The sequence below is a fragment of the Cricetulus griseus genome, chromosome 6, assembly GCF_003668045.3.
Source record: "Cricetulus griseus strain 17A/GY chromosome 6, alternate assembly CriGri-PICRH-1.0, whole genome shotgun sequence".
NCBI classification, from domain to species: domain Eukaryota; kingdom Metazoa; phylum Chordata; class Mammalia; order Rodentia; family Cricetidae; genus Cricetulus; species Cricetulus griseus.
In genome coordinates, this window is record NC_048599.1 from 148,847,017 (window position 1) to 148,873,915 (window position 26,899).

The 26,899-nt window shown below is 37.7% G+C and overlaps 2 protein-coding genes across 5 annotated transcripts in view; both read right to left on the reverse strand.

Annotated features, from left to right (window-relative positions):
- Dennd1a (DENN domain containing 1A) overlaps positions 1–26,899 on the reverse strand; it is a 1,920,886-nt gene that overhangs the window by 1,218,395 nt on the left and 675,592 nt on the right.
- Strbp (spermatid perinuclear RNA binding protein) overlaps positions 1–26,899 on the reverse strand; it is a 117,731-nt gene that overhangs the window by 28,967 nt on the left and 61,865 nt on the right. For all 4 annotated transcript variants that reach the window (XR_003486816.2, XM_027423574.2, XM_027423572.2 and 1 more), the window contains 8 exons: positions 24,055–24,146; positions 23,079–23,174; positions 21,804–21,915; positions 21,132–21,229; positions 20,824–20,935; positions 11,727–11,819; positions 10,983–11,182; positions 2,580–2,738 (listed from right to left, as the gene is read on the reverse strand). Coding sequence is in view for 3 of the 4 variants with exons in the window: in XM_027423574.2 (XP_027279375.1) it covers positions 2,580–2,738; positions 10,983–11,182; positions 11,727–11,819; positions 20,824–20,935; positions 21,132–21,229; positions 21,804–21,915; positions 23,079–23,174; positions 24,055–24,146 (962 nt within the window). In the remaining variant the exon portion in view is untranslated. The remainder of the gene's footprint in view (positions 1–2,579; positions 2,739–10,982; positions 11,183–11,726; positions 11,820–20,823; positions 20,936–21,131; positions 21,230–21,803; positions 21,916–23,078; positions 23,175–24,054; positions 24,147–26,899) is intronic.

The window sequence follows — 26,899 nt, forward strand, 5'->3', positions numbered from 1 at the left end:
CAATTTTGATCAATTAAACTATTTTAAATGAAGAAATAAGAGGTCTCCACTAAATTACCACAAAGTGTAAATAGTACTACCAAAACTCATGTAGCTGCTATTCTCATAGCTCACACTGCTCTTTCCTTTCCTAATTCACTCTGTGATCTAGTCACCTGAACTTCATAATGTAAAGACTCTCCCTTGCCCTGGTAAACATACCACCACCACCAGTAAATGACCAAAGCTCTCCCAGCAGACTCCACACCTACACTCTTCAGCAACCTAGGAGAGCCTCAGACTTTATGCTCCAGCAGTGTTCTCCATACCAATCAGCCCACTTCTCAGCATGTACATCTAGGTCATGGCAGCTCACCTTCTTTCAGCCCAGAATACCTACTCCCCCTACTCCTGGGATGGCAAAACTCCTCATGCAGAACTGCTCTTGATGCAGTATTCTAATTTTGCATGGCTGCATGTGTATGTGCTGGGAACAACCACTTCTTCCTTTGAGATTTCACATTATTGCATTTGTCTGGAACACCTGGAACCTATCTTTCTGATTTCCACAGTGGTGTATCTTCAGGCTCTGGATACAATGTTTGCAGCATCTGGAGCTAAGCAGTTACTCACAGGGATTTACAGGCAAGAGACCTTAACAATATTCTTACAACTAAGGGTGAAAAAGTTGTTTTTTTATGTAAAGATTTGGGATTTTTGTTTCTGTTTTTTTTGTTTTGTTTTGTTTTGTTTTGGGGGGGGGGCTTTCCAAGTCTCCCCTCTGATTACAGAGGGTCTTCTTTTCTGCATGTCTGCTGTTTGTATGTTCCTCAACCTCAATAAAATACCTTCTTCCTTCAACTGCCATTCTATCTGTAGGGCTTGAGATTTCTCTGCTGCTATCTGTTGTCTCCAGATTTCCCCTCCCATTTAATCCTTTAACTGGCAGAGAAAATAAACTTGACCAAGACTCCTAGATAGTATCACTTTGGGGGCTCATCTCAGACTTCTGAAGTTGGTATCATCGTAAGACCTGTCTTGAGATTTCTTTTGAAAACCACCAACTCATCAAGATTCGAGCTCACATGACATGCTCCAAAGATATACACCATCACCAAATACCTTCTTATGCTCTGGATAACTGCCCTCAGTTAAATTTTATCATGGCCTCTTAAGATGGTCCCTCCTTTGGGACACTGTGACTGCTGCCCACACTGTCCACTCTTTCTCAGCTCGAAGAAGCTAAAAGGAGTTGTCATCCTTAAACCCCCTAACCCTTGCTAGAGTGACCTCTGAGAAAGGGTAATGAGAGACTAGTAGTTAGACAGACTCCCAATTCAGCAGACAGATAGGGAGAGGAGTTATGGCTAGGCAAAAGAGAAGGCAAATTTCCAAGATGACCAACTTCTTCCTCACCTTCCAGACTTGAGACAAAAGTCTGGCAGCTTAAAACAAAAGCCTTGGTGGCTTTTGTCTTCCACCAGCAGGCTCCCTGTGGTGAACAGGCTCAAGTTCCAAGGCCTGCTCAGGACATGTCACAAAACAGTTGTCCTTTTTTTAAACTGACCAACTCTAAATCAGGGGAGGAAGACTTCAAAGGCTTTAAAGCCCCCCCAGAAGAGACTGAGTTTCTCAACTTCCTGAGTTCTCCCTCTGCTTGCAGTCTTTTCCTCTGTGTGCTCTGTCTGCTATTTGTATATGCTTCCGCACCTGAATTTCTGTTACTATTCCAAAGCCAGTTCTTCAGAGAGAATGCAGTCAACAGTGGCTCCTCCCAATGTACTATACACACTCAGTACTTAGATTCATCACATTCTATTATATTGGACCACTAGTTCATAGTCTAGGGCTGACTCCAATTCTGAAATATGCAGTGGGCAGTCTATGCCCTCCTGTAAGGATGTACAAATTAAATGGTGAACTCAGGCACACTGTCATGTGTGCACACACTTCAAAAAGATCTGTTTTCTCTACTAAATCTTTTAGGTTTTTGTTCTTTGGATAGTACTGATAGTTTTGATACATTAAAATTATGACATTCTAGAAGAATCTTCCATTGCCAGTAGGCTACTTAAATTAGGGTGTATTTTATTTTTTTTTCATAGGTAGGTATGTTGATAGATTCTTTTTAGGAGTTCAGTAGAAGAAGACCAAAACGCAAAGCTATGTGAAAAATATGGCTTCCTTAATAAATACATTCAGAAATATATCTGGGCACAGTTAAGGTAAAACAGCCAGATGTTGTGGCAATACCCCTGAAATCCCAGCACCTGGAAGATGAAAGCAGGTGGGTTACAAATTCAATGTCAACCTCAGCTATTCACTGAGTTGGAGATGGCCAGCCTGGACTCTCAGAAGCACAATCTCAAAAACAAAACAAAACAAAACAAAACAGGCAAGCAGAGAGTTCCAGCTGTGGCTCAATGCAAGAGTGCTTGCCTAATATCCACACGGTCTAGGGTTCGATAGTCACACTCAAAACATAAAGCAAACTGTTAGCAATATAGGCCTCTATGAGACTCTTATTCTTTCCCACATCTCTAAGGTTTCCAAAGTACTCGCACTACTTTATTCTAAGGAAGAAAAGAACACAAATATACCTCTAAGGTACTGGAGGTCTCAGTTGTAGAATTTCCAGTATTATTGCTTGAGTTTGAAGACACTGTTTCATTTTTGCTTTCATTATCTGATTTTTCATCGGAGCTCATACATTCAATATCTGCATCAAAACCTGTTGGGTATCCCATTGCCTGTAAAACCTGTACAAATACCAATAAAACATATTTATTCAGTTACCAAAGACCAAAAAGGACAGCTGAAATTCTGAGCTAAAAAGTTTCAAACTGTAACATTTAGTTTCCGGAAACACCTGTGAAGAACAAGACAGCACTACATCGGTGAATCCTCAGTTCAGTCCATTCCACATACCAGGGTAGCACCGCATGAAAAGGGGAAAGCTGCTTCCTCCATGTGCATGGCTCAAAGGTTTCAGAAACGCAAGCCTAAAGTCACTGCTAGCTCATTTAATTTGGAGGTAAACAATAAAGAGAACGTACAGCATAGTCAAGCTCTACCAATGGAAAAGGGAGGACAGGCAAATAGCACCAAAATAAGGAAAATAAACTGGAAAGAAAAAAAAAATGTAAAGTCTACTCCTATCACTCTCCTCTGGTCTTCAATCTCTCCATCTGCAAAGCAAGAAGACTGGGTCAGTTGACCTCTAAATTCTATGACAACCACTGAGGAATTGGCCAATGAACAGAATCCAGAGTTATTTTTGTTACTGCTTTGTTTTGTTTGTATTTGATCGGCTTTGTTTTGTGTTTTACATTCAAATTGGTTTGCCAGTGGAGCCATTATTTCCAACTATGCTTAAGTGTCTCTTTCGGCCGGGTGTTGGTAGCCCACGCCTTTAACCCCAACACTCCCCCCCCCACCCTCCCACCCCCGCACTCGGGAGGCAGAGGCAGGTGGATCTCTGTGAGTTCGAGGCCGGCCTGGTCTACAGAGTGAGTTCCAGGACAAGTTCCAAAGCTACACAGAGAAACCCTGTCTCGAAGGGGGGGAAAAAAAGTGCCTCTTTCAGGGCTTCATAGCTTTATGATCCTGGGGTTTCTCAGTTTTTTGAAACAAAGCTTTCACAAGACTGCCTATATGTGCCTGTGTGCAAATGTATGTTCATGCACATGTACATCATCTTTGACCTCTCCTTCCAGATTACACTGCTTTTATAGTCAACAAGAGGATGAATTTGCTAGTATCTCATTAAGTCTCTTTCAAAGCAGGTTAATACCACTTTGTGAGTTACTGACTAATCTTTTTACACTTTATTTTTAAATTAAAGATAGTGATAAGAATCAAACTTAAGGTCTTGTTGGGCTGCACACATGCTCAACGCTGAGCTGTTCTCTCAGCCTTTGACTAAAACGATGTGTCCACAGACACAGGAGCAGGAGCTGAAAGAGAAGCTCTCAGCTGCTGGAGTACACAAGCAATGCCACATTTCTCCATTATACCAACTGTATTTAATAGGTGACTAAAAATGATGTTATAGTGGTCAAATTTTAAAAAAAAAAGTCTTTGAAAGAAAATGACATCAACAAATGATTTTTACCAACATAGATAAAACAGTAATATTCCAAAAAAAAAAAAAAAAAGAGAAGGGATTTCATTTGACTCTGTACAAAGCAAATCAGAAATGGTAAGGCAAAGGACATGGTCAACAAGACAAAACGGCTCCCTACAGAATGGGAAAATATCTTCACCAACCCCACAACTAATAGAGGGCTGATCTCCAAAATATACAAAGAACTCAAGAAACTAGACATCAAACTACCAAATAATCCAATTAAAGAATGGGGTACAGATCTAAATATAGAATTCTCAGCAGAACTATCTCAAATGGCAGAAAGGCACTTATGGAAATGTTCAACATCCTTAGTCATCAGGGAAATGCAAATCAAAACCTCACTACCTTATACCAGTCAAAAACACCAATGACAGTTTATGCTGGAGAGGATGTGGAATAAGGAGAATACTCCCCCATTGTTGGTGGGAGTGCAAACTTGTACAGCCTCTTTGGAAATCGGTATGGCGTGTTCTCAGAAAATTAGGAAGCAACCCACTTCAAGACCCAGCAATACCACTTTTGGGCATATACCCAAAGAGCACACACTCACACCACAAGGACATTTGCTCAAGTATGTTCATAGCCACATTATTCGTAATAGCCAGAACTTGGAAACAACCCAGATACCCTCAACCAAAGAATGGATAAAGAAAATGCGGTACATTTACACATGGAGTATTGCTCAGGAAACAATGTCATCTTGAAATTTGCAGGCAAATGCACGGAACTAGGGAGAAAAAAAAAAAATCCTGAGTGAGATAACCCAGATCCAGAAAGACAAATATAGTATGTACTCACTCATAAGTGGGTCCAAGATCTAACTCTACTGCACAAACTGACTTAGTAGAGCCCACTGTATATGGAGAGCCCACTCTATATGGAGAGATACCTTGTTCATCCTAGACACAGGGATGGGGATTGGGAGGTACCTTGGTCCTGCCTCAATGAGATGATGGGACAGACTTAGCAAACTTCCTAGGGGAGGCCTTATCCTCTCCAGGGAGCAGATTGGAGGTGGGATGGTGGGAAGTGGGGGAGCAGGAGGAGAGGAGGGAGAGGGAACTGGGATTGGAATGTAAGAAATAAATTAAAATTTTAAAAAAGGAATTAATTCATCTAATTCATATATGGGGAATCTGGCATTTCTCATAAATATTCCTTGAGTTTATTGGGTAATAAGCCAAGAACCCCTTTTAACATCTTAAGTTCTTTTTTTAAGATTTTATTTATTTATTATGTATACAACATTCTGCTTCCATGTATATCTGCACACCAGAAGAGGGCACCAGATCTCATAATGGATGGTTGTGAGCCAATGTGGTTGCTGGGAATTGAACTAAGGACCTCTGGAAGAACAGCCGGTGTTCTTAACCTCTGAGCCATCTCTCCAGCCCTTAACATCTTAAGTTCTAAAAGTACTCGGACAGCACTTTACACTAAGTACAGTAACATCACTTGGTTAGTACATCAATATTTCATAAAGAAAACACCTGTTCCATTGAGTTCTGAAACTAATGCTCTCCCTGAGAACTCTCCCACTGGACAAGAGCCATTGTATAAAACTAACATTAATAATGCCCACCACAGGTGAAAGTCGAACATCAACAACAATGGGGTGTATCTCCTCTAGCACAAAGGCACAGACAAGGATATGGCTCAGAAAGGGGGTACTGGCCTAGGTTCAAATCTCAGCATCACAGCAGGGGAAGAGTATGGTTCCCAGCTTAACGAAGACAATGGAACCCTCAATGCTAGTTACTGAATACCACACTTCTTCCTTTGCTTTCCTCACTTGTCATAAGTCATTTATCTATTAACACAAGTTAAGACAGCAATACAATTCAGGTCATTTACAAACAGTTATCTCTTGAGGCATACAGTATCTACTTTCAGGATTAAATAGATGCCAAATAACTATTTTTAAATAACAGAGACTGGAGAGACCTTCAGCCATTAAGAGCACTGGCTGATCTTGTAGAGGACCTGGGTTAGGTTCCCCAAACCCATGTGTGGCTCACAACCACATGTAACTCCAGTTCCAGGAGATCCAGTACTTTTTTCTGACCACTACAGGCACCAGCACACATATGTACAGGAAAGCAAAACACTTACATAAAAGTAAACAAATCTTTAAAATCACTCTGAAGTGGAGCTCTTGCCTGGCACACATGTGCCCTTGATTCAACTGGGAGGGGGTGGCAGAGAAGGGCAAGGGACAGGACTAGTAAGAAACTTCAAGTCATTTTCTATCACACACCTTCTCAAAGTAGTATCATGGGCTAAAGAAGTCAGAAGTGAAGAGTTCTCAGATCTCTAAAATTGGTAAACCTCTTCTTGACCTAAGTCTAGTTAGAATTTTCTGGACTTTTTTTTTTTTTTTTTTTTTTTTTTTTGTATTTCAAGACAGGGTTTCTCTGTGTGTAGCCTTTGTTATCCTGGAACTCACTCTGTAGACGAGGGTGACCTCAGACTCACAGATCCACCAGCCTCTGCCTCTCAAGTGCCGGGATTAAAGGTGTGTGCCATCATCACACCCCAGCTGGACCACTTTTAGGCTCCATCAGTGGTCCTTATACTCAGTAACCCATTAGCAGTAAGAATCCTGCTAAATTACATTGTTTCTGTTCCTATTTTATCACTCACAGTATCTGACCAAATCCTCTCATGTCACACAATCTCACATATGATGTCCAATTACCCTGGCCTGCCTTTAGAAAGAATCCAGCTAGTCAGGAGCGGGACAGATGGTTCAGTAGTTAAAACTTCTTGCCGCACAATCATGAGAACCTGAGTTTGGATCCCAGCAACCATGCAACAAGCAGGGTATCCTGTACATACCTGTAATCTCAGCTCCATGTGGGGCCGAGACAAGAGGATAGGTGGGACATGCTAGCTTCCAGGTTCAGGGATAGACCCTGCCTCAAAGAAATAAAGCAGAGTGATAAAGAAGGGCATCCAATGCTCTTCTGGCCCCCACATACACACATGGACACACCTGTATACTCACAAACACACAACACACACACACACACACACACACACACACACACACACACACACACAAATTTTTTTTAAAAAAGAAAACAAATCCTACTTTACCCTTTATTTTTCCTCTTAGTAATTTCCCACCCATTCATCATTCTCTAATCCTTGGCAATAAATTATGGAGTGAGAACTGAGTCCAGTTTCATACTGAGGTGTTTTCCTCACCACCACCCATTGCAGTACTTGTGTTGTGTCAAATCCATGTTCACCTATTTAACAATTGTCCTAGTCTACTTTCTCCAGCAAAACCAAACTTTGTTTGGAATCAATGTCAAGGCAAAAACAAGTAAAACCAGTACACCAAAGAAAGTCAGCTTAAGTATCTAGGAAGCATATTCAAAACTATTAATAACACATCAACTGAGCTTAAAATTCTCAAGATAGTTCACAGAAACAAGCTAACTTGAAAGCAAATTATATATGTAACTGTTCCATTTTTCCTGGAAGGCAGCTGAGTCTGATAGAGGTTAAGACTAAGAAAGATTAGCTACCCTCAGAGACTGGCCAGTGGGAGTGAAAAGAAAATACTCCATGGCTCTCTACTCAAAAGAAACTAAGAATCATGGCTTCTGTAGGATGACGATCTGGTCTCAGGTTCTCAGAACACCTAATGGATCTAAACACTTCTCTAAAAGGTCTTCATTCATTGCCTTTACTCAGAGCCATTGAGAGGAAGAAGCAGTCAGATCTGAGTTCGAGACCAGCCTGGCCTATACAGAGTGCATTCCAGGCCAGCCAGGGCTCACAGAAAAACCGTGTCTTTAAAAAAAGTCTTCTCTCTTTGTCAGGTCCATGTTCTCTTTTTTCCACACTAACCACAGTTATTTTCATGACAAGAATATGTTAAATGTACCTCTGTTAGGGACTTTCAGGAACAAAAGCTGCAGGAGGAGAGGGAAGCTAGCTGTGTTTGGGTGGCTAAGCCACATTAATGTAGCAGAACAGATTTCTAGCTGATCTGTTGTGCTTTGACTACCTTCAGACGTGCAGTACTGTCTCTGATTCATGTGTAAATGGGGGCCATCTGGCAATGTACTGATACATAGTAGGGTTCCCAATATACTTTACACTGAATTAATGAATTATTCATTAATTTTGGGCCAGCAATCCCATCTCTAGAATATATCTTAGAGGATAATCAGACAAGGTCAAAAAATACAAAAAACAATATAAACTAAGAAATCCAAAACAATTACTTCATGATCACTTGATAAAAATAAGTGTTGTTTAGATGCGCAAAACATCATGGAACTACTTTATGTACATACTTATACACAACATGTAGGTCCACTGCTCTTGGGAACAATTTGTTTTGAGAATTCTTAATTTTCCATTTCCCAAGCCCAACATAAAGCCAAATTATTTGCCAAATCCCAGTGAATTCTCAGGTATCACCCTATATTCATACATAGAAATAATAATAAATTGAATAATAAAGAAAAAATGGCCCTGCATCAATTCAGCTTGGGTCTTGCCACCCAATTAGTACAAAACCTATGATTACATCAAACAGGTAAACTTCCTTGAATTTTGGAATTGCAAGTTTAAATAAAAACAAAGCTTCGAAAAAAATATAAACCTTTTGCATTTAATGTAAAAATATTAATATTATTTCTAACTGTAGGAATTAAGGACGTTTCATTTTCTAAACTATAACAAACATACATGAAATAAAAAGAAAAAGAAAAGCCAACTTTTACAAAGCTAGGGGTACAATAAAAATCTACCTGAAAAACTTATACTGGCTAGGTATAGCTGGAACAGGTACTTGTTGCCAAATCTAATGACCTGAGTTTGATCTGTGGAGCCGATAAGGCAAAAAAAAAAAAAAAAAAAAAAAGAGAGAGAGAGAGAGAGAGAGAGAAAGAACAGATTCCTACAAGTTGTCATCTGATAGTCAATCATGCCACCACATATGTACACCCTCCCCAACACACACACACACCAAAAAAAAAAAAAAAAAAAAAAAAACTTCAAAACCTTAGAACTCTTTGCCTCAACACAGCAAGTAAACTCTAGAATACAGCTACCCAGTACATAAACTAGTGTAAGAATGGGAGAATGGGGAGACCCAGAACGGACCTCAGGCTCGTTCTGACTACGTCTCCACATCACAGTGCTGAGTAATCACCATAAGCCAAACAAATTATCGACAGAGGGGTATCCAAAGCTTCAAAGCTGGGACAACTCATGGCTGAGTGGATAACAATCTAGCTGAGTGACCATTCAAAATAGGCAAATCTCATCTCTTTACATAGTTCAGATTTATTACTCAACTACACACTCTACCCAAATAGGAACTAAACACAGAAAGAGAGAAAAGGCATGAAAGCCATCTACTTCTGAAACACAAATTACAAAAAGGAGCTCCTCTGACCCAATGCCCTAATAATTTTAAATGATGCTTCAGATGTGTACTTATGCACCCTTAGAATGTAAGAAAGCAAACTGAGAAACAAAGTCTCCAAGTCCCCCATGTTTACCAAAAGTTAGGTTAAAATAATCCATCACAGTATAGCATTGTATCGCTGCATCAAATAAAAATAGCACCTAATTCACTGCATAAAAAAAACTGCCACTATACTAAGACATCTGCAAATTTTACTTAACTACGAGTTGCTATGAGGCCATTAACATACAATAAAAGGAGACAATCCATTAAGGCTCACTGGTATCCTAATTTGTGAAGATCTACCCAAGAAGAAATGCCCATCTGACCCTTATACAAACCCAACTGTAACTCTTTCAGAAATCAACTGACTATTCTTATGTCATACATAAGGGTATTCATTACAGCTCTTTTGTGTTGGTAAGTTTTGTCATCATGACACAAGCTTGGGTCATCTGGGAAGAGGGAACCTCAAGAAAATACTCCCATAAGATTGGCCTGTCTGTAAGTCTGTGGAGGTTTTTTAAAAGTGACTGATGTGAGAAGGCCCAGTCCACCAGGGACAATGCCACCCCTGGAATGTATAAGAAAGCAAACTGAGAAAGCCACAGGGAGCAAACCAGTAAACAGAATTCCTTCCTCCATGGCTTACCTATGCTTCAGTTATTCTCTCCAGGTTCCTGCCCTGTCTTCCCTTCATGATTGATTGCTTGTAAGGTGTAAGCTGAAATAAACCTTTTCCTGCCCACACTGATATCAGTCATGGTCTTTATCACAACAATAGAAAATACCTAAAGCAGTTATGAAATTTTTTTGGGTTCAATTTATAAGTCTCATTTTAAACTCATATACCCTCATCACACTTAAGCACCCAACATAAACAAAGCAGAATATACTGTCTGGTATTAATATCACTTTATTACTATTTTTTTCTGTATAGTTCTAATCACTAACACACCATATACTTTCCATATATGCATTATTTGTATCTCCATTCCTATTCATACTAAACTCGATAAACTCTTGCCTTTGGCATCTAGCATACTGTTTGCAATACTTTAACAATATTTTAGCAAACAAGACCAATTCTATTTTATACCATATACTCATAAATGACAGAATTTAAATAAAACTCAGTCTTCATTATACAAGCATGATCTATGACATTTTGGCATTAGTCTACATTAAATCAAATTTATTTATTGAGAGATTCCGTTATTTGGGAATTATCTATATACACGATTGATTATCAGAACTATGTTGATGTATTTTTTCTGTATTTTCTAAATCCAACAAATATTATGTTACAACAACAACAAATGTGATCCATAGGTGAAAGCAGTTTCTATGTTACTGTCCTTAAAGCCTTATAGACAGACACAGGTAAGCATTTTATCTGAACAACACAAAGGAAGCTTTGGCAAATCAAAGAACACTCACCTTCACTGCTACGTGAAGCTTTGCTGTTTTCTTGGATGGTCCTGAGGCTTCATATGTTGTGCCATCCACATCTACAGACATTGTGAAGACTGGGGCGTGGACTGGGCCAGACTGTGACAAAAGCTTATACTGAAGCCCAGGCCTGATCTGATTTAATCTCATTAGTGCATTCATAAGGTCTATTGCTTTACTGTCCAGAACTATGAAAGAAAATTAGATTAGAAATTAACTTCAAACTGTACATCTGTAGCTCCCACTATAATTCCCTATATGATTGATGGTCTACAAAGATGGATCACTTGTTAGGAACACTTGCTATTGCAGAAGACCTGGATTCAGTTCCCAGCATCCATATACATGGTGGTTCACCACCACCTCTTAACTACATTTCTAGGGTACTTGATGTCCTCTACTGACTTCTGCAGGCACCAGGCATGAACATGGTGCTAATACATACTTGCAGACAAAACATTCATAGACATAAAATAAACAAATATAATGTTTGTTTACACAAATGAAAATTTAAAGTACAAATTCACTCACAATGTCCCATTGATTTCTAGTTGAAAGCATCGATATCTTAAGCAATGAAACTTAGAAACTCAAAGTTCTCCAATTACCAATTTTGTCAACTATGGTTTATTCTTAAAATACTAATCCAAGTCAATGAAAGTCTGCATTTTTTATTTATCTGAAGGTATAAACCTTCTCCAGGTTCCACAATAAGAATAAGAATTTACATACTTTTCCTTAAGTTTCGTTTCATCTTCTTATTGGGATCTTTATCATCCCCTAATCCATCTTCAAATGGCCTCTTTAGAGCTGAAGACCCAGCACCTACAAACAATTTTGAGATCTTCACTGTCAGTTAAAACAAGGGCCCTTTTAATGTTTAAGTGGGAAAAAAAAATCTCAAAAGATCACACATGTTTTTCAAGGATCAGTTAAAATACATACTAGAATGTGCAATGGTCTTTTGAAACCACTTACTATGGTTTATCAGCCCTGCCATTGGAAAAGAATACCTGGGGCTAATGACAGTAATCAGGGAAAACATGGGCTATCATTTATAAAATAGCAAGTCACTTTAACCTTCATGGTCTAGTAATGAGAAGAGATCAATTCTGAGGTCTGGCACCATCTTTAGTCCGTTACAACTTTATCCTCGAAAACACTCAAAACCAGTACCCCTTATTGTTCCCATTATAAACTCATGCATGCATCTATTCAATAACAAGTACTTCCAGCATTTACTACATACAGGCAATATTAAGTATTTAACACGTAACAGGGACAAACAGAACCCATATTCTTAAACAGCTTAGTCACATGTGGTGGAGACTAATTTACAACATGCATGTAACAGTGAGGCAGGTACACACAGGAGTTTCAGTACCTAGGACCCCAATCTGGTTTTGGTTATGTATACAGATTTACACACACACACACACACACACACACACAGAGGCACACACATATTTTAATAGTGTACTTGGCAGCCTAGCCTAGTTCCTTAACCTTCACATAGTATGTGTACATAAGCATCTCAAAAAATCTCAGAATGTGCTCACTCCACAAACTACACTGGCAATATGTATCTATACAACAGCTGAAATTTCTTCACCCCTATTTAGCACTCAAATTTAGACAGTTTCTAGGCAGTGTATTCCTAATGTGTGCAAGTATAAACAACAAAAAAGCAGATTTATTCTTAACAGATTTGTGTGCCGAGTAACATAAAACTGTATCTTCTGGTAAACTTAAGGAGAATTGCCCTATTAATACATTATGCTATTCTTAAGTGGGTGTGCATATAAATAAAAGTCAAATGCATTATGGGAAGGGACATATACAGAAAAAAAAAAAAAAAACCTAAACTGCTTTTATGGGGTTAAGGTTAATTGGGTCCTTAATTGCTCAGTCACGTGTCAATTTTTACAGCTTATCCTTCAAATCTGCACTGCTACTTTGTTCCAAATTAAGTTATCTTGCTCCTTCTGCCAGTCTGTGTGAACCCTTAACTATAATGGATCAGAGATAAAAACTTCTCAACATCTGGCCCCCAGAGCCAATTCCACCAATTCCTGCCCACCAATCCACTACTGCACTCAGAACAAATGGCCCCAATACTGAAAACCAAGTGTCATTCAAAAGATCCACAACCTGACAAGTTGGGATACCACCGAACAAAGATCCAAACACATTCAACAAAGGCAAGACCAGGTATCCTAAACACCACAAATGGCCTAACTGGAGCTGCCTAGATTTCATAACAAAAACACAAACAAGAACAACCAAGACAGTAAGCCTTCTCTAGAAATTAATGCCCAATTATAATATTCCCTATGAAAAGCAACTATGCTGATGAACAAAACAATGACTTCAAAATGTTATTATAAATATGTTCAAAAGGCTCAGAGGATATAAATAAATACATGGCTGAATAAAAACTGAGAAAACAAACAGTTGAATGAAAAAAAAACAATGTAAAAATATAATTTAATACACACTCTATGAAGAAAAACCAAACAAAATTTCAAATGAAAAAGTCAGGAAGTTAGCTGGGGATAATGGCAATTTTAATCCCAGCAATCTGGAGGCAGAGGTAAGTGGATCTCTCTGAGTTTTAGGCTAGCCTGGTCAACAGAATGAGTTCCAAAACAGTCAGAGCTACACAGAGAAACCCTGTTTCAGAAAGAAAGAGAGAGAGAGAGAGAGAGAGAGAGAGAGAGAGAGAGAGAGAGAGAGAGAGAGAGAGAGAGAGAGGGAGGGAGGGGGGGGGAGGGAGGGAGGGAGGGAGGGAAAGAAGGAAGGAAGGAAGGAAGGAAGGAAGGAAGGAAGGAAGGAAGGAAGGAAGGAAGGAAGGAATATTCAGGAAGTCAAAAAGAAAAGTCAGGTGAAAGGAATGACAACAAAGTACATAAAATAGAAGGGAGAATGCCATGTCTCAAAGACAAAGAAGAAGAAGTGAATCTCACTCGGTTAAAAAATAAAGTTATTTTATCATGTTTGTGGCTATTGTAAAGGGTGATGTTTCTCTGATTTCTTTCTCAGCCCACTTATTGTCTGTATATAGTAGGGCTACTGGGGTAACGTTAACCAAACAAGTGAAAGACCTGTATAGTAAGAACTTTTGAGTTTTTAAATAAAGAAATTAAAGAAGATACCAGAAAATGGAAAGAAAGATGCCCCATGCTCTTGGATAGGAAGTATCAACATAGTAAAATTGACAATCTTGCCAAAAGCAATCTACAGATTCAATGCAAACCCCATCAAAATCCCAGACCTTGAAAGAACAATTCTCAACTTTATATGGAAAAACAAAAAACCCATGATAGCAAAACAACCCTGTACAATAAAGGAACTTACAAAGGCATCACCATCCCAGACTTCAAGCTCTATTATAGAGCTATAGTCCTGAAAACAACCCGGTATCGGCACAAAAACAGACAGGGAGACCAATGGAATAGAATTGAAAACCCTGATATTAACCCACACACCTACGAACACATGATTTTTGACAAAGAAGCTAAAATTACACAATGGAAAAAAAGAAAGCATCTTCAACAAATGGTGTTGGCATAACTGGATGCTGGCATGTACAAGACTGCAGATAGATCCATGTCTATCTCCATGCAAAAAACTTAAGTCCAAATGGATTAAAGACCTCAACATAAATCCAGCCAAACTGAACCTCTTAGAAGAGAAAGTGGGAGGTACCCTTGAACAAATTGGTACAGGAGACCACTTCCTGAACCTAACACCAGTAGCACAGACACTGAGATCAACAATTAATAAATGGAACCTCCTGAAACTGAGAAGCTTCTTTAAGGCAAAGGACACAGTCAACAAGACAAAATGGCAGCCCACAGAATGGGAAAAGATCTTCACCAACCCCGCATCTGACAGAGGGCTGATTTTCAAAATATACAAAGAACTCAAGAAGCAAGTCTCCAAAATACCATATAATCCAATCAAAAAGTGGGTACAGAACTAAATAGAGAGTTCTCAATAGAGGAATCTAAAATGGCTGAAAGACACGTAAGACAGTACTCAACATCCTTAGCCATCAGGGAAATGCAAATCAAAACAACTCTGAGATACCATCTTACTCCTGTCAGAATGACTAAAATCAAAAACACCAATGACAGTTTATGCTGGAGAGGATGTGGAGAAAGGGGAACACTTTGCTGGTAGGAGAGCCAACTTGTACAGCCACTCTGGAAATCAGTATGGCGACTCCTCAGAAAAATGGGAATGAGTCTATCACAAGATCTAGCAAGTCCACTTTTAGGCATATACCTAAAAGATGCACATTCATACAAGGACATCAGCTCAATTGTGTTCACAGCAGCATTATTTGTAATAGACAGAACCTGGAAGCAACCTAGATGCCTCTCAACTGAAGAATGGATAGAGAAAATGTGGTACATTTACACTGGAGTACTACACAGTGGGAAACAAAAGAAATAACAATGGAATCTTGAAATTGGCAGGCAAATGGATGGAACTAGAAGAAACCATCCTGAGTGAGGTAACCCAGTCACAAAAAGACAAACATGGTATGTACTCACACATAAATAGATTTTAGACATGGAGCAAAGGATTACCAGCCTATAATTCACAATGACAGAGAAGCTAGGAAACAAAGCCAACCCTAATAGAGACATACATGGTCCCCAGAGAAGGGGAAAGGGACAGATCTCCTGAGCAAATTGGGAGCATGGGGGGAAGGGAGAGGGAACAAGGAGAGAGGAAAGGGGAGAAGAGGAGGACATGACAGCAAGAAAAATGAGTCAAGGGAAGAATAGAGGGGAGCAAGAAAAGAGATACTTAATAGAGGGAATCATTATAGGTTTAAAGAGAAATCTGGCACTAGGGAAATGTCCAGAGATCTACAAGGTTGACGCCAACTAACAAGCTAAGCAATAGTCGAGAGGTACCTTAAATGCCTTTCCCCCATAATGAGATTGATGCCATCCTAGAGCCTTCATCCAGAAACTGATGGAAGCAGAAGCAGACACCCACAGCTAAACACTGAACTGAACTCTGGAATCCAGTTGCAGAGAGGGAGGAGTGATGAGCAATGGGATCAGGACCAGACTGGAGAAACCCACAGAAACAGCTGACCTGGACAAGGGGGAGGTCATGGACCCCAAACTAATGGCACTGGGAAACCAGCATAGGACTGTTACAGACCCCCTGAACAAGGCTGTCAGTTTGGAGGTTTGGGCAATCTATGGGGCCTCTGGTAGTGGATCAGTATTTATCCCTAGTACATGAACGGACTTTGGGAGACTATTCCACATAGAAGGATACTCTCTCAGCCTAGACACACGGGGGAGGGTCTAGGCCCTTCTCCAAATGATATGATAGACTTTGAAGATTCCCCATGGAAGGCCTCACTTTCCCTGGGGAGCAGAAAGGGGATGGGGTAGAGGGTTAGTGGGGGCAGGGGAGGAGGAGAGGGAGAGGGAACTAGGATTGACATGTAAAACAAGCTTGTTTCTAATTTAAAATAAAAAAAAATACTTAGAAAAATGTAAAAAAAAAAAAAAAGGGGGGGGGCTGGAGAGATGGCTTAGCAGTTAAGAGCACCAACTGCTCTTCCACAGGTCCTGAGTTCAATTCCCAGCAACCACATGGTGGCTTACAACCATCCGTTATGAGATCTGGTGCCCTCTTCTGGTGTGCAGATATACATGGAAGCAGAATGTTGTACACATAATAAATAAATAAAATCTTTAAAAAAAATGTAAAAAAAAAATTTTAAAAATAAAAATAAAAGTTAGATCAAAACAAACAAAAAAGCAAAACAAACAAAGAAAGCAAAGACCAAATCATCCAAGAAATCTGGGCACTATGGAAAGATAAAACATAAATACAAAGTAGAAAAGGAGAAGAAACCTAGGTCAAAGGCACAGAAAATAATTTCCAAAAAAAAAAAAAGAAGAAAAGAAAATTTCCCAAGTTTAAGGTAAGAGATACTATCAAGGTGCAAGAGGCATCAGAAAACCAAATAGAATATGGATGTGATGAGACAAAACAATACAAACACTAAATGGACACAACAAAAGATATTAAAAAGCTTCCAAAGAAAGGCCAACTCACATATAAAGGCAGGCCCATCAGAATAATAGTTTTTCAATAGACTTTGAAAGAAAGACGTGGTGTGATGTTCTACAAGCTTTTGAATGACCACAGATGTCAGCTCAAACTACTATACCCAACAAAACTTTCAGTCATAACTGGAAGAGAAAGAAAAATGCTTCATAATTAAAAACAATTAAGGAATTCATGTCTATTAAGCCCATTCAACAGAGGATACTAAAAGAAATACTTAGGTCTAAAGAGAAGATTAGACATACACAAAAGAAAGGAGGAACAAAGAACCCCAGAACAGTTAACCATAAGGTCCTAAAACCTCAATACCACCACCACCACAATAAAGTAACAAAAATTAATAAACACTGGTCAATAGTAACTCTAAATAGCAACAGTCTCAATTTTCCAATAAAAACAGACTAACAGAGGGGCTAGAAAACAGGTCTTTTTATTTTTTATTTTTTTGCCTACAAGAAATACAGTTCCTCATTAAAAACAGACATCACTTTAGGGTAAAAAGACAAAAAACGATATTCCAGGCAAACAGAACTAAAAAACAAAACAGGCTATTCTAATACCCAATAAAATAGATTTTAAACCAAAACCAGACAAGGCAGAAAAAGGCATTTCATACTCTAAAGGAAAAATTCACCAAGAGCACAATACAGTTCTAAACATTTATACAACAAAGGGCCACCCAATTTTGTAAAAGAAATACTTTAAAACTCACGGAATTGACGCTAACACAGTGAAAGTGTGAGTCCAATAACCCACTCTCACCAATAGGTTATCTAGATACAAACTACACAGAGAAACTCTGGAGTTAAGTGACATCATAAATCGAATGGACCTAACAGAACATTCTATGCAAACACTAAAGAATTCACTTTCTTCTCAGAAGCCCATGGAATTTGTCCCAAAACTGACCACATATTAGGATACAATGTAGGTCTCAACAAATACAGAAAAGCTAAAAGGTCTGGTCACAAAGGTATAAAGCTGAATTCCAACAACAACAGAAATGGCATAAAACAGACAAACTCGTGGAAACAAGACAACAAGGTACTGATGAAGACTGGGCCAAGGGAGAAATCAAAAAGAAAATTTAACCCAAGCAGCAGCGGCACATGCCTTTAATCCCAGCACTCGGGAGACAAGAGACAGGCAGATCTCTAAGTTCAAGACCAGCCTGGTCTACAGAGTAAGTTCCAGGACAACCATGGGGTGTAAAGCTTCTAGAATTGAATCAAATTAAAAACACAACATAACATACCAAAATATATGTAGCCCAGTGAAGGCAGTCCTAATAGGAAAGTCCATAACACAGTGCTATCAAGAAACCTGAGAGATCTCATATTAATAATTTAATGATATATTTAAAAGCTTAAGAAAAACAAGAATACACAAAGAAAGTAGACAGGATCAAATAATCAACCCAGGGCTGAAATTAATGAAGAAGGAAAGAAAAACAACACAGAATCAATGATATAAAGAGATGGTTCTTTGGGGGAAAACTATAAACAAAATTGACAAACCTTTAGCCAAAGGAAGGATCTAATCCAAATTAGATCCAAATTTAGAGAAAAGGGCTGGAAGAGACAGCTCAAAGATTAAGGGCATTAGTTGCTGTTGCAAAGGACCTGGATTCATATCCCAGCACTCACATGGTGGCTCACAATCATCCATAATTCCAATTCCAAAGGATCCAATGCCCTCCTCTGGCCTCCATGAACACCAGGCAGGCATATGGCACACAGATCTACATGCATGCAAAACACTCATACACATAAAATAATTTTTAATTGTAATGTGAAATGAAAAGGAGACATTACAACACACCGAGAAAATACAGAAGATCATAATACCTTTGAAATTATTTCATAAAATAGATACCAAAAGAACATTTATAGTCTTCTTACAAAGTCATTATTTTCAAAATCACATAAAGAACCAACAAAAGAAAATGATAAGCTAAGACCTCTGATGAACATAGATGTAAAAGTCCTCTATAATATTTGCAAGCTCAATGCAGGCATATATTAAAAAGATCATTAGGGCTGGAGAGATGGCTCAGAGGTTAAGAGCACTGGTTGCTCTTCCAGAGGTCCTGAGTTCAGTGCCCAGTAACCACAAGGTGGCTCACAGCCATCTGTAATGAGATCTGGTGCTATCTACTGGCCTGCAGGCATACATGCAGGCAGAACATTATATACAGAATAAATAAAACTGAGTCAGTTTCATCCCAAAGATGTAGGTATGGTTCAACCTATATAAATCAATAAACATAATCCTCATATAAACAGACTGAAGGATAGAAACCACATGATCATCTCATTAAAGTCAGAAAAAACCTTTACCAAAATCTAACTTCCCTTCACGATAAAAGTCCTGAAGTAATAAAGGCAATTTACAACAAAACCACAGCCAACATCATTCTAAACTAAAACCAAAATCAAAAACAAGACAACTATCTCCAATGCCATTCAATATATTGCTTATAATCTTAGCTAGAGCAGTTAAACTGAAGATCAAGAAGATGAAAATAGAAAAGGAAGATGTCAAAATAATGATATTTGCAGAGTATGATTTTAAACATAAAAAACCCTAAAGATACCATAAAGAAATTCCTACAGCTCATAAATACATTCTGCAAACTGACAAGATACAAAATTAACACACAAAACTCAGCCAGCAGCCTTCCTACATAGAAACAACAAACATGCCAAGAGAGAAATAAAGAAAACATCATTCATATAGCATATGTGCACGCTCTTATGTCTGCACATAGACACACACACACACACAATCTCGGAGTAAGTCTTAACTATGAAAGTAAAAGACATAATGAAAACTTTAAGATACTGAAAAGAGAAATCACAGATGATGCTAGGAAATGGAAAAACATTTCAAGAACTCCCTAAAACCGACCAGATTCACTGTGCCCTTCTCTGTCAGAGCAAGTAGAGCCCAGCTACAAAGAAGACTCTGGCACAAGAAGAGCTGTCTGGAAGAAGTTTAGACCAACTGAGGCACCTAGAAAGATACTCCCTAACCTGTTAAGCTGCCACTCTAGGTTTCCCTGCTTTTTGTAAGCTGTCAATCATCCTGGGGTGGGTCTTGGTGATGCAGCTGCCTCAGAGTCATATCTAATCCTGTAAGCAACCCCAATAAAACTCATTGGTCCACCAAGTTGGGACTTTGGTGGTATCTGTACTTTGGTCTCTCATGAGTTTGCTCTCTGGGGTTAAAAGATGAAATGTGTTTCATTTACCCAAGAAATGTTTTGTCACACAACAAGTACAGGTAGGCAAGTACAAAAAGATGGTGATCACAAATTTTCCAATACATTTTTCTCATCCAAAATATTTTTGTTTCTCTTTCTACAAAACACTTGCAAACTTTAGAAAGTTCATTACACTGACCAGTGACAGGGACAATAACTCTTCTTCACTTATGGTTTATGTCCTCTTGGACCAGAAGCTTAAAATATGGTTCTTAAGTCTATGCAATAATAAAATCTAGCAACTCGGGAAAATAAGCTGGTCACTAATAACAACAATTGAGACAACAGGCTGATGTCACTGATGTTTTAGACAAAGCCACTTAAGAAGAATAGCAGTGAATTAGATGTTCAATGTTTAAGCTACCTAAACAAGGTGTACAACCACCACTTTCAATGTTAACCCTCAACTCTAGTTAAAAACAAAAATAAACAAAAAATAACTTTCATACTCACCTTCTTTATCAGTAACCGACCAGGAATACTTCTGAAAAGGCTTACTAGATGGAAGGGGGTCCATCTCCAGCACTTTATAAATCTGGCCAAAGGCTGATAGTCTAAGTGCATGCTAAAGAACAGAACATATTTAATCAACTCTCAATAACCACTCTAGCTTATATGACACGTAAATGATATTCTTTACATACTGATGTTATATTGGTAGAATTCCCTAACTTAGACATACAAGAAAAGTAGGCACACACAATTCAGAAATGGAAGGTATGGTATCTTTCTAAGCAGTCAATATTATTCCAGTCTCATACCTGTGCACTATGAGTGATTTCTTCTTTTTGCTGAGTGGTCATGTAGCTCAGAGCATCTGTTGGGTCTCGCTCACAAGGATCATGAAGGCCAGGACCCCCTTTGGCAAAAACAAGGAAAAACAAAAATTTAGAAATGAGTTTTGAACATAACAAAGTAACAAAAGAAAGAAGGGGGAAAAACTGAAGAACTAAGTTAAAAATCTGCTCATACAAGTACAGTATTAAGGACAATCTGCCATTTGCAGTTTAAACACTTAACTGTCCTTATTTACCACAGCAAGATGAATTATTCCAAATGTTTTAAATGGATTACATATTTAATGTTTCCAAATTTAATACTAGACTGAAATGAATATGAACTTCATACTTTTCAAATAAGCATTTACATTTCCAAATTCAGAGTTCTAGATGAAGCAAATGCATAGCAGACACAGTATCTATTAGTACCCTTTATGTTAGTACATATAAAACACAAATTAGAACTATGGAAAAGCTTTACAGCACTCTTCCACACACAAACATTTTAGCTGCTAAAATTCCAAAGAACACAACTCCTACATGTCATTTTCCTCTGCAGAGGACAAACATTTAGCATATGTTTAGGTAAATTAACTAAAATGAGTTTTGTTTTTTTTTTCTTATTCTTCTGCCTTGAGAGTTTGAAACCCTTACCAGGAAGTAGTATTCCAGATGCCAAACACTCCATTACTCGTCTCAAGGCCTCCCCAGCGCCCAAAGGTCTATTACAAGTACCTATAGACTTTTCACATATAAGCTCTAGTGGCTAGAAGATATTAAATTACAAATTAGTACATGCACCAAGTGTTAAAAGGATTCCAGTTAAATGTGAGCTGACATTTCTATCTAAAAGGGAAGCCAAAAAATATAGACAATTTAATATTTAATGTTCATTTAACTCTTCCTCCATGATTATCTACTCTAATCCAACCATTTTTTTAAATCAACTATTTTTAGATATTTTCTGAAAATACGAGACAAAAACTTTGAGTTTTAGTTACAAAACAATGAAGAAATTATAGTCATATATAGTCATTTAAGAGTAACAAGCTTTCACATGAGTGATAGCTAATAAATACTCAGTAACAACTATCTAAATCCCACTTCCATTAATAAGCACCCAATTATAAAAGTTCATTCAAACAACCTGCTCCAAGAGCAACAATTAAACAAAGAACCACATCTCTGTATTAGATAAACTGAAACCTGTGATGTTACATAAATGTTCATAATTGCTCATTTTTTAAATGAGCCTTTACAACTTTAAATTATTTTCATAAACTTTTAAATTGTAGTCCTGACTGAATCAGGCATAATAATTTCCAAATTAAGTCAATGTTACAATAATAAAAATGTTATGTCCCTAATTAGTAATTAATATCAGGCAAACACTGCACTTACCTAATTGAGATATTTTATTACATATATATGTTTTATAACACTGCATTGAGCTTAACATGTTACATATATTTCTACGTTTCATGAAAATTACAAAAGACACCAGTCTATCGGATAATGTCCACAGAATTGTAACAACACATTGAGGGCAATGGACCAGCCAAGAAGGCTATAGCATGGGCAACAAGTGATTCATGAGTGACCAATGATCAGTTCAGAGTTCAAACAGAGCAAGACTTACTTCTAAAAGGTATACAAGCTTTAGATGAGATAAAGATAGATAGATTAGATAGATAGATAGATAGATAGATAGATGTTTAAAATTTATATATATGTCATGTCTAGAACACAAATGACAAAAGAGGCAAGTTATATGCATAAAGAATTCATAAAACTGTGTTATTCTAGTGCAAAATAAGACAATGTATGACTTAACTAGCTCAAAAGATCATCATTCTATAGTAACATCATTTCTAGAATTTCCTCTGCTATAGCTTCAGACTTGTTTTTTAATCACATTTAAGTACTTACCCATCCTTTCAATGGTGCCCATGTGGGTGCTCTGTTGCACAAATCACGTAGAATGCGGAGGACAATAACACATGATTTTAATCCATTTGCCCTTGCCTAAAACAAACAAAATGATTCCAATATCCCTGTAGAAATCCATTCCTCATTTGAAATACACTGATCACCGATAAGTTGTTTTTTTTTTAATGAATACCAATTAAATTGCAAACAATTGCAATTAGCAAATAATTAGCTTACTGGTTGCAAGCAAACCAAAAAAATGAAGTTATGAAAAATAGCAAGTTATAGTTCAGAAAGCCAGGTTTTCAATAAAAGGAATATAAAAATTCTTTTTGTGAACTCATGACAACCCTCTTCCAGGCACTATCTTAACTTTTAGCTTTCCTGTGTTTATATTTTACAATCCATCATCTGCTATTCAGAATAATAAGCCAAAAAGAATTGCATGGTAACAAAGCATCATGGGGAGATAACACAGTGGGTGAAGTGCTTCCCATGCAAGCATGGAAGCTTGAATTCAACCCGCAGAACCTATGTTTTAAAAGTCAGGTGTGGGGAAAAAAAAAAAAAAATGTCAAGTGTGGTGGCACACACTTAGAATCTCAGTGTTGGGGAAACAGCAATAGGAGGATCCCTGGGGCTTGCTGGCCAGTCAACCTAGCCAGCTTGGTGAGTTCTAGATCCCAGTGACAGACCCTACCTGAAAAAGTAAGGTAGATGGATGGCTCCTGAGAAATGACACTGAAGTTGACCTCTGGCCTGCACACCCCTCTCTCCCTCCCTCCCTCTCCCCCTCCCTCCACAATAATTGTACAAATTGTATATACTTTATCCAAAGGAACTAACTCATTTACTCCAACAACAACTCTAGGAGCTACACAGTATCTCCATTTCATGTAGCACACAGAAAACACTAAGTAGCAGATACTCCAAATAAAATCAACACAGAACAGTAAAGAAATAACAAAGTGCCAACCTGAAACCATTTTGCATGTCGAAGAGAAGCCAAGGCATTCAGACATTTCTGCCTGTCCAGTAAGTCCGGAGGGTCTTTCATCATAACATTTTCTAGTAGTAAAATGGGATAAAGGAAAACAGATATAGTTTGCAAGAGGGTTCTTAAGAAATTATCAATAACAACCAGAACAAAGCAGCATTTGAGTGAATTTATAATAAGACTCCAGAAGTTTTCATAATTTGGTTTTTTGTTGCTTTTTTAAATTAAGTACACACTATATAAACAAATAGTCACCAGATTCTGTACAAAAGTACAAGGAAAAGTAAAGGAATTCATTCAGCAAAGGAATCAGTGACCACTACTTCTTATAATCAATCAGGGATCTTCTTAATGAACATGTACACCATCATAGAAAACAAAATAAATACATAGCACTTTTTCATTTGTCAAGCTACAAGGAAGGACATCTGGGAACAATAGCAATAAGAACTTTTTTTGTTTTTGTTTTGTGAGACAAGGTTTCTCTATGTAGCTTTGGAACCTGTCCTGGCTCTGTAGACCAGGCTGGCCTCGAACTCACAAAGATCTATCTGTCTCTGCCTCCTGAGTGCTATGATTAAAAAAAAAAATTTTAATGGAAAAAAATTTTAATAACTGATCAGGGTCTAAAAAAAAGTTGGACCTCTTATATAATAGTAAGGTTGGGTAGGCTAAAAGTATACTGAATGTGACCAAAAAAGAAATTACTTATTTCTCAGCAATCCCAGTCACTACAATCACCACCACTAGAAACTGGACTCCACTGATGAGAATCTCAACAGCCACCTTCAAGTTCATTCAGTATTTCTTTTTAGAGCCAAAATTTTAACACTAAAAATAAAAAATAAATAGAAATGGGTTTCATATTTACTGATCTCTTTTTCTTTAAGGCAACTCACAGACTGCTATATAACCATGGTCATTTATTTGCCTTACTATTTCACAAATGTTTGAGATGGTCAAAAGCAGCAAACTTGAAACATGGTTGACAATAAACCCACATAGTTGAGATGTTACATGATACTAAATCCAAATTTCTATCACCAAATTCATTTCCACTAAGTATGGAGAAGCAGGTTTGCTAATTTTTGAAGTCTTGATGCATTATTTAAAAGTATAGTTCTACAAATGGATTCCTACAGAAGGATTGTCTAACCCTGAGTCAGATTCATCATCTTCTCTTAAGATAAATGATTTCAAATGAGTCCGCCAATGCTGCTCAATATTCTCAAACAGTAGATATGGAGTATACTACATGATTCAAGAGATATAAATCTTTAGATGGTACACAAGAACATGGATACTTCTTGGCTTCCTTAGTTATCAGTGACTCTACAGTGACAAGTCTAGTGTTTAACTAGTTAAAACGTTACTAAATCTGAAGGCATAATGCCCAATTAAAACCACAACTATAAAAGGAAGAACTGTGGGTTCCCTATACTGCTGCAACAATAACCAAGGATGTGCTACACACTTATTTCCTGCCAAGTTTTCCCATTAACTCCTGCTAACAAAAAAATCACAACAGGAGGTCTCATTTCATTACTGACTTCTACTAATGAAATCAGAAGCTTCTAAAACAATTATCAATGTGGACTTGTTTATAACATATATATATATATATATATATATATATATATATATATATATATATATATGGTACTCACAGGTGTTCTAGCTCCTGAACTTGTGTTTACAGGCACAAAATATACAATTGAATCATTTTAATGTTTTATAATCAAATTGTTTAAATGTAGTCAATACAAGTGTCTGTAAAGCTCATATAAGAGATAAAACATGCCTAACTGAGTTATTAAAATATTCTTTTTCCTTCTCTTCTTCTTTTGTTTGATTTTATTTTTTAAGACAGGGTTTCTCTGTGTAACCCTTGCTGTCCTGGAACTCATTCTGTAGACCAGGCTGTCCTCTAACTCAGAGCTCTGCCTGCCTCTACCTCCCGAGTGCTGGGATCAAAGGTGTGTGCCACCACCAACTAGAAAGTTATTAGAAAGGGAGATATGACCACGGTTGACTGACTGCTAAGAAACATAATCCAAATTGCTTGTTTTTTTTAAACTTCCACTTTTAAATTAACAGTAAAGTGAGTTAAGTTTTATTCTACCACCTTACTGAATCCAGATGTCAGAAGGACGGTGGCAAAGGAAGAAGAACATAGGAAGCGGGAATAGAGATCAGATACAGGAAGCCACAACTCCTTGCTCACCTTCAATTATCTTCTCAAATGCCAGAGATGCTAAGTACCTTACCCTAATTGTGACACAGATATTTGCAACGTTGACAAGAGAAAGATATTTTGATGACTTCTTTCATCTCAAAATCAGATTACTACCATGAACTCTTATTTTAAATAAAATAATGTTGCTACAGTCAACATTTGGAAACAACAGATTTTAATAAAAAGAGATGAGAAGGAAAAGCACTGAAGACTAGCAGCAGATTTCTCTTACATCAACATAAAAATGGTCATGTTTCTTCATGCTCTGATAGTCAAAAGATCCAAAATGTTTTACTATTCATGAGACTGGAAACAGCAGGATTGTAACGATACATTTTATCTTCAAAGATTTTTGTATTATGTGACACATAAGCATATGGCATTACAATGCTACTTTCCAGCCCAGCCTGTCTATTTCCTTTCTATGGTTAATAATATAGTTTTACATATCTTCACTGATTTAAAAAAAAAAAAATGTGGCAATCACAGAACTACTGCTGGAAAAACAATATCTTTCCTGATAGAACCTCAAGTTTAATATTTCAGGACTTTAATACAGGTGTGTGTGTTTCAACTTTGTTAGGTAAA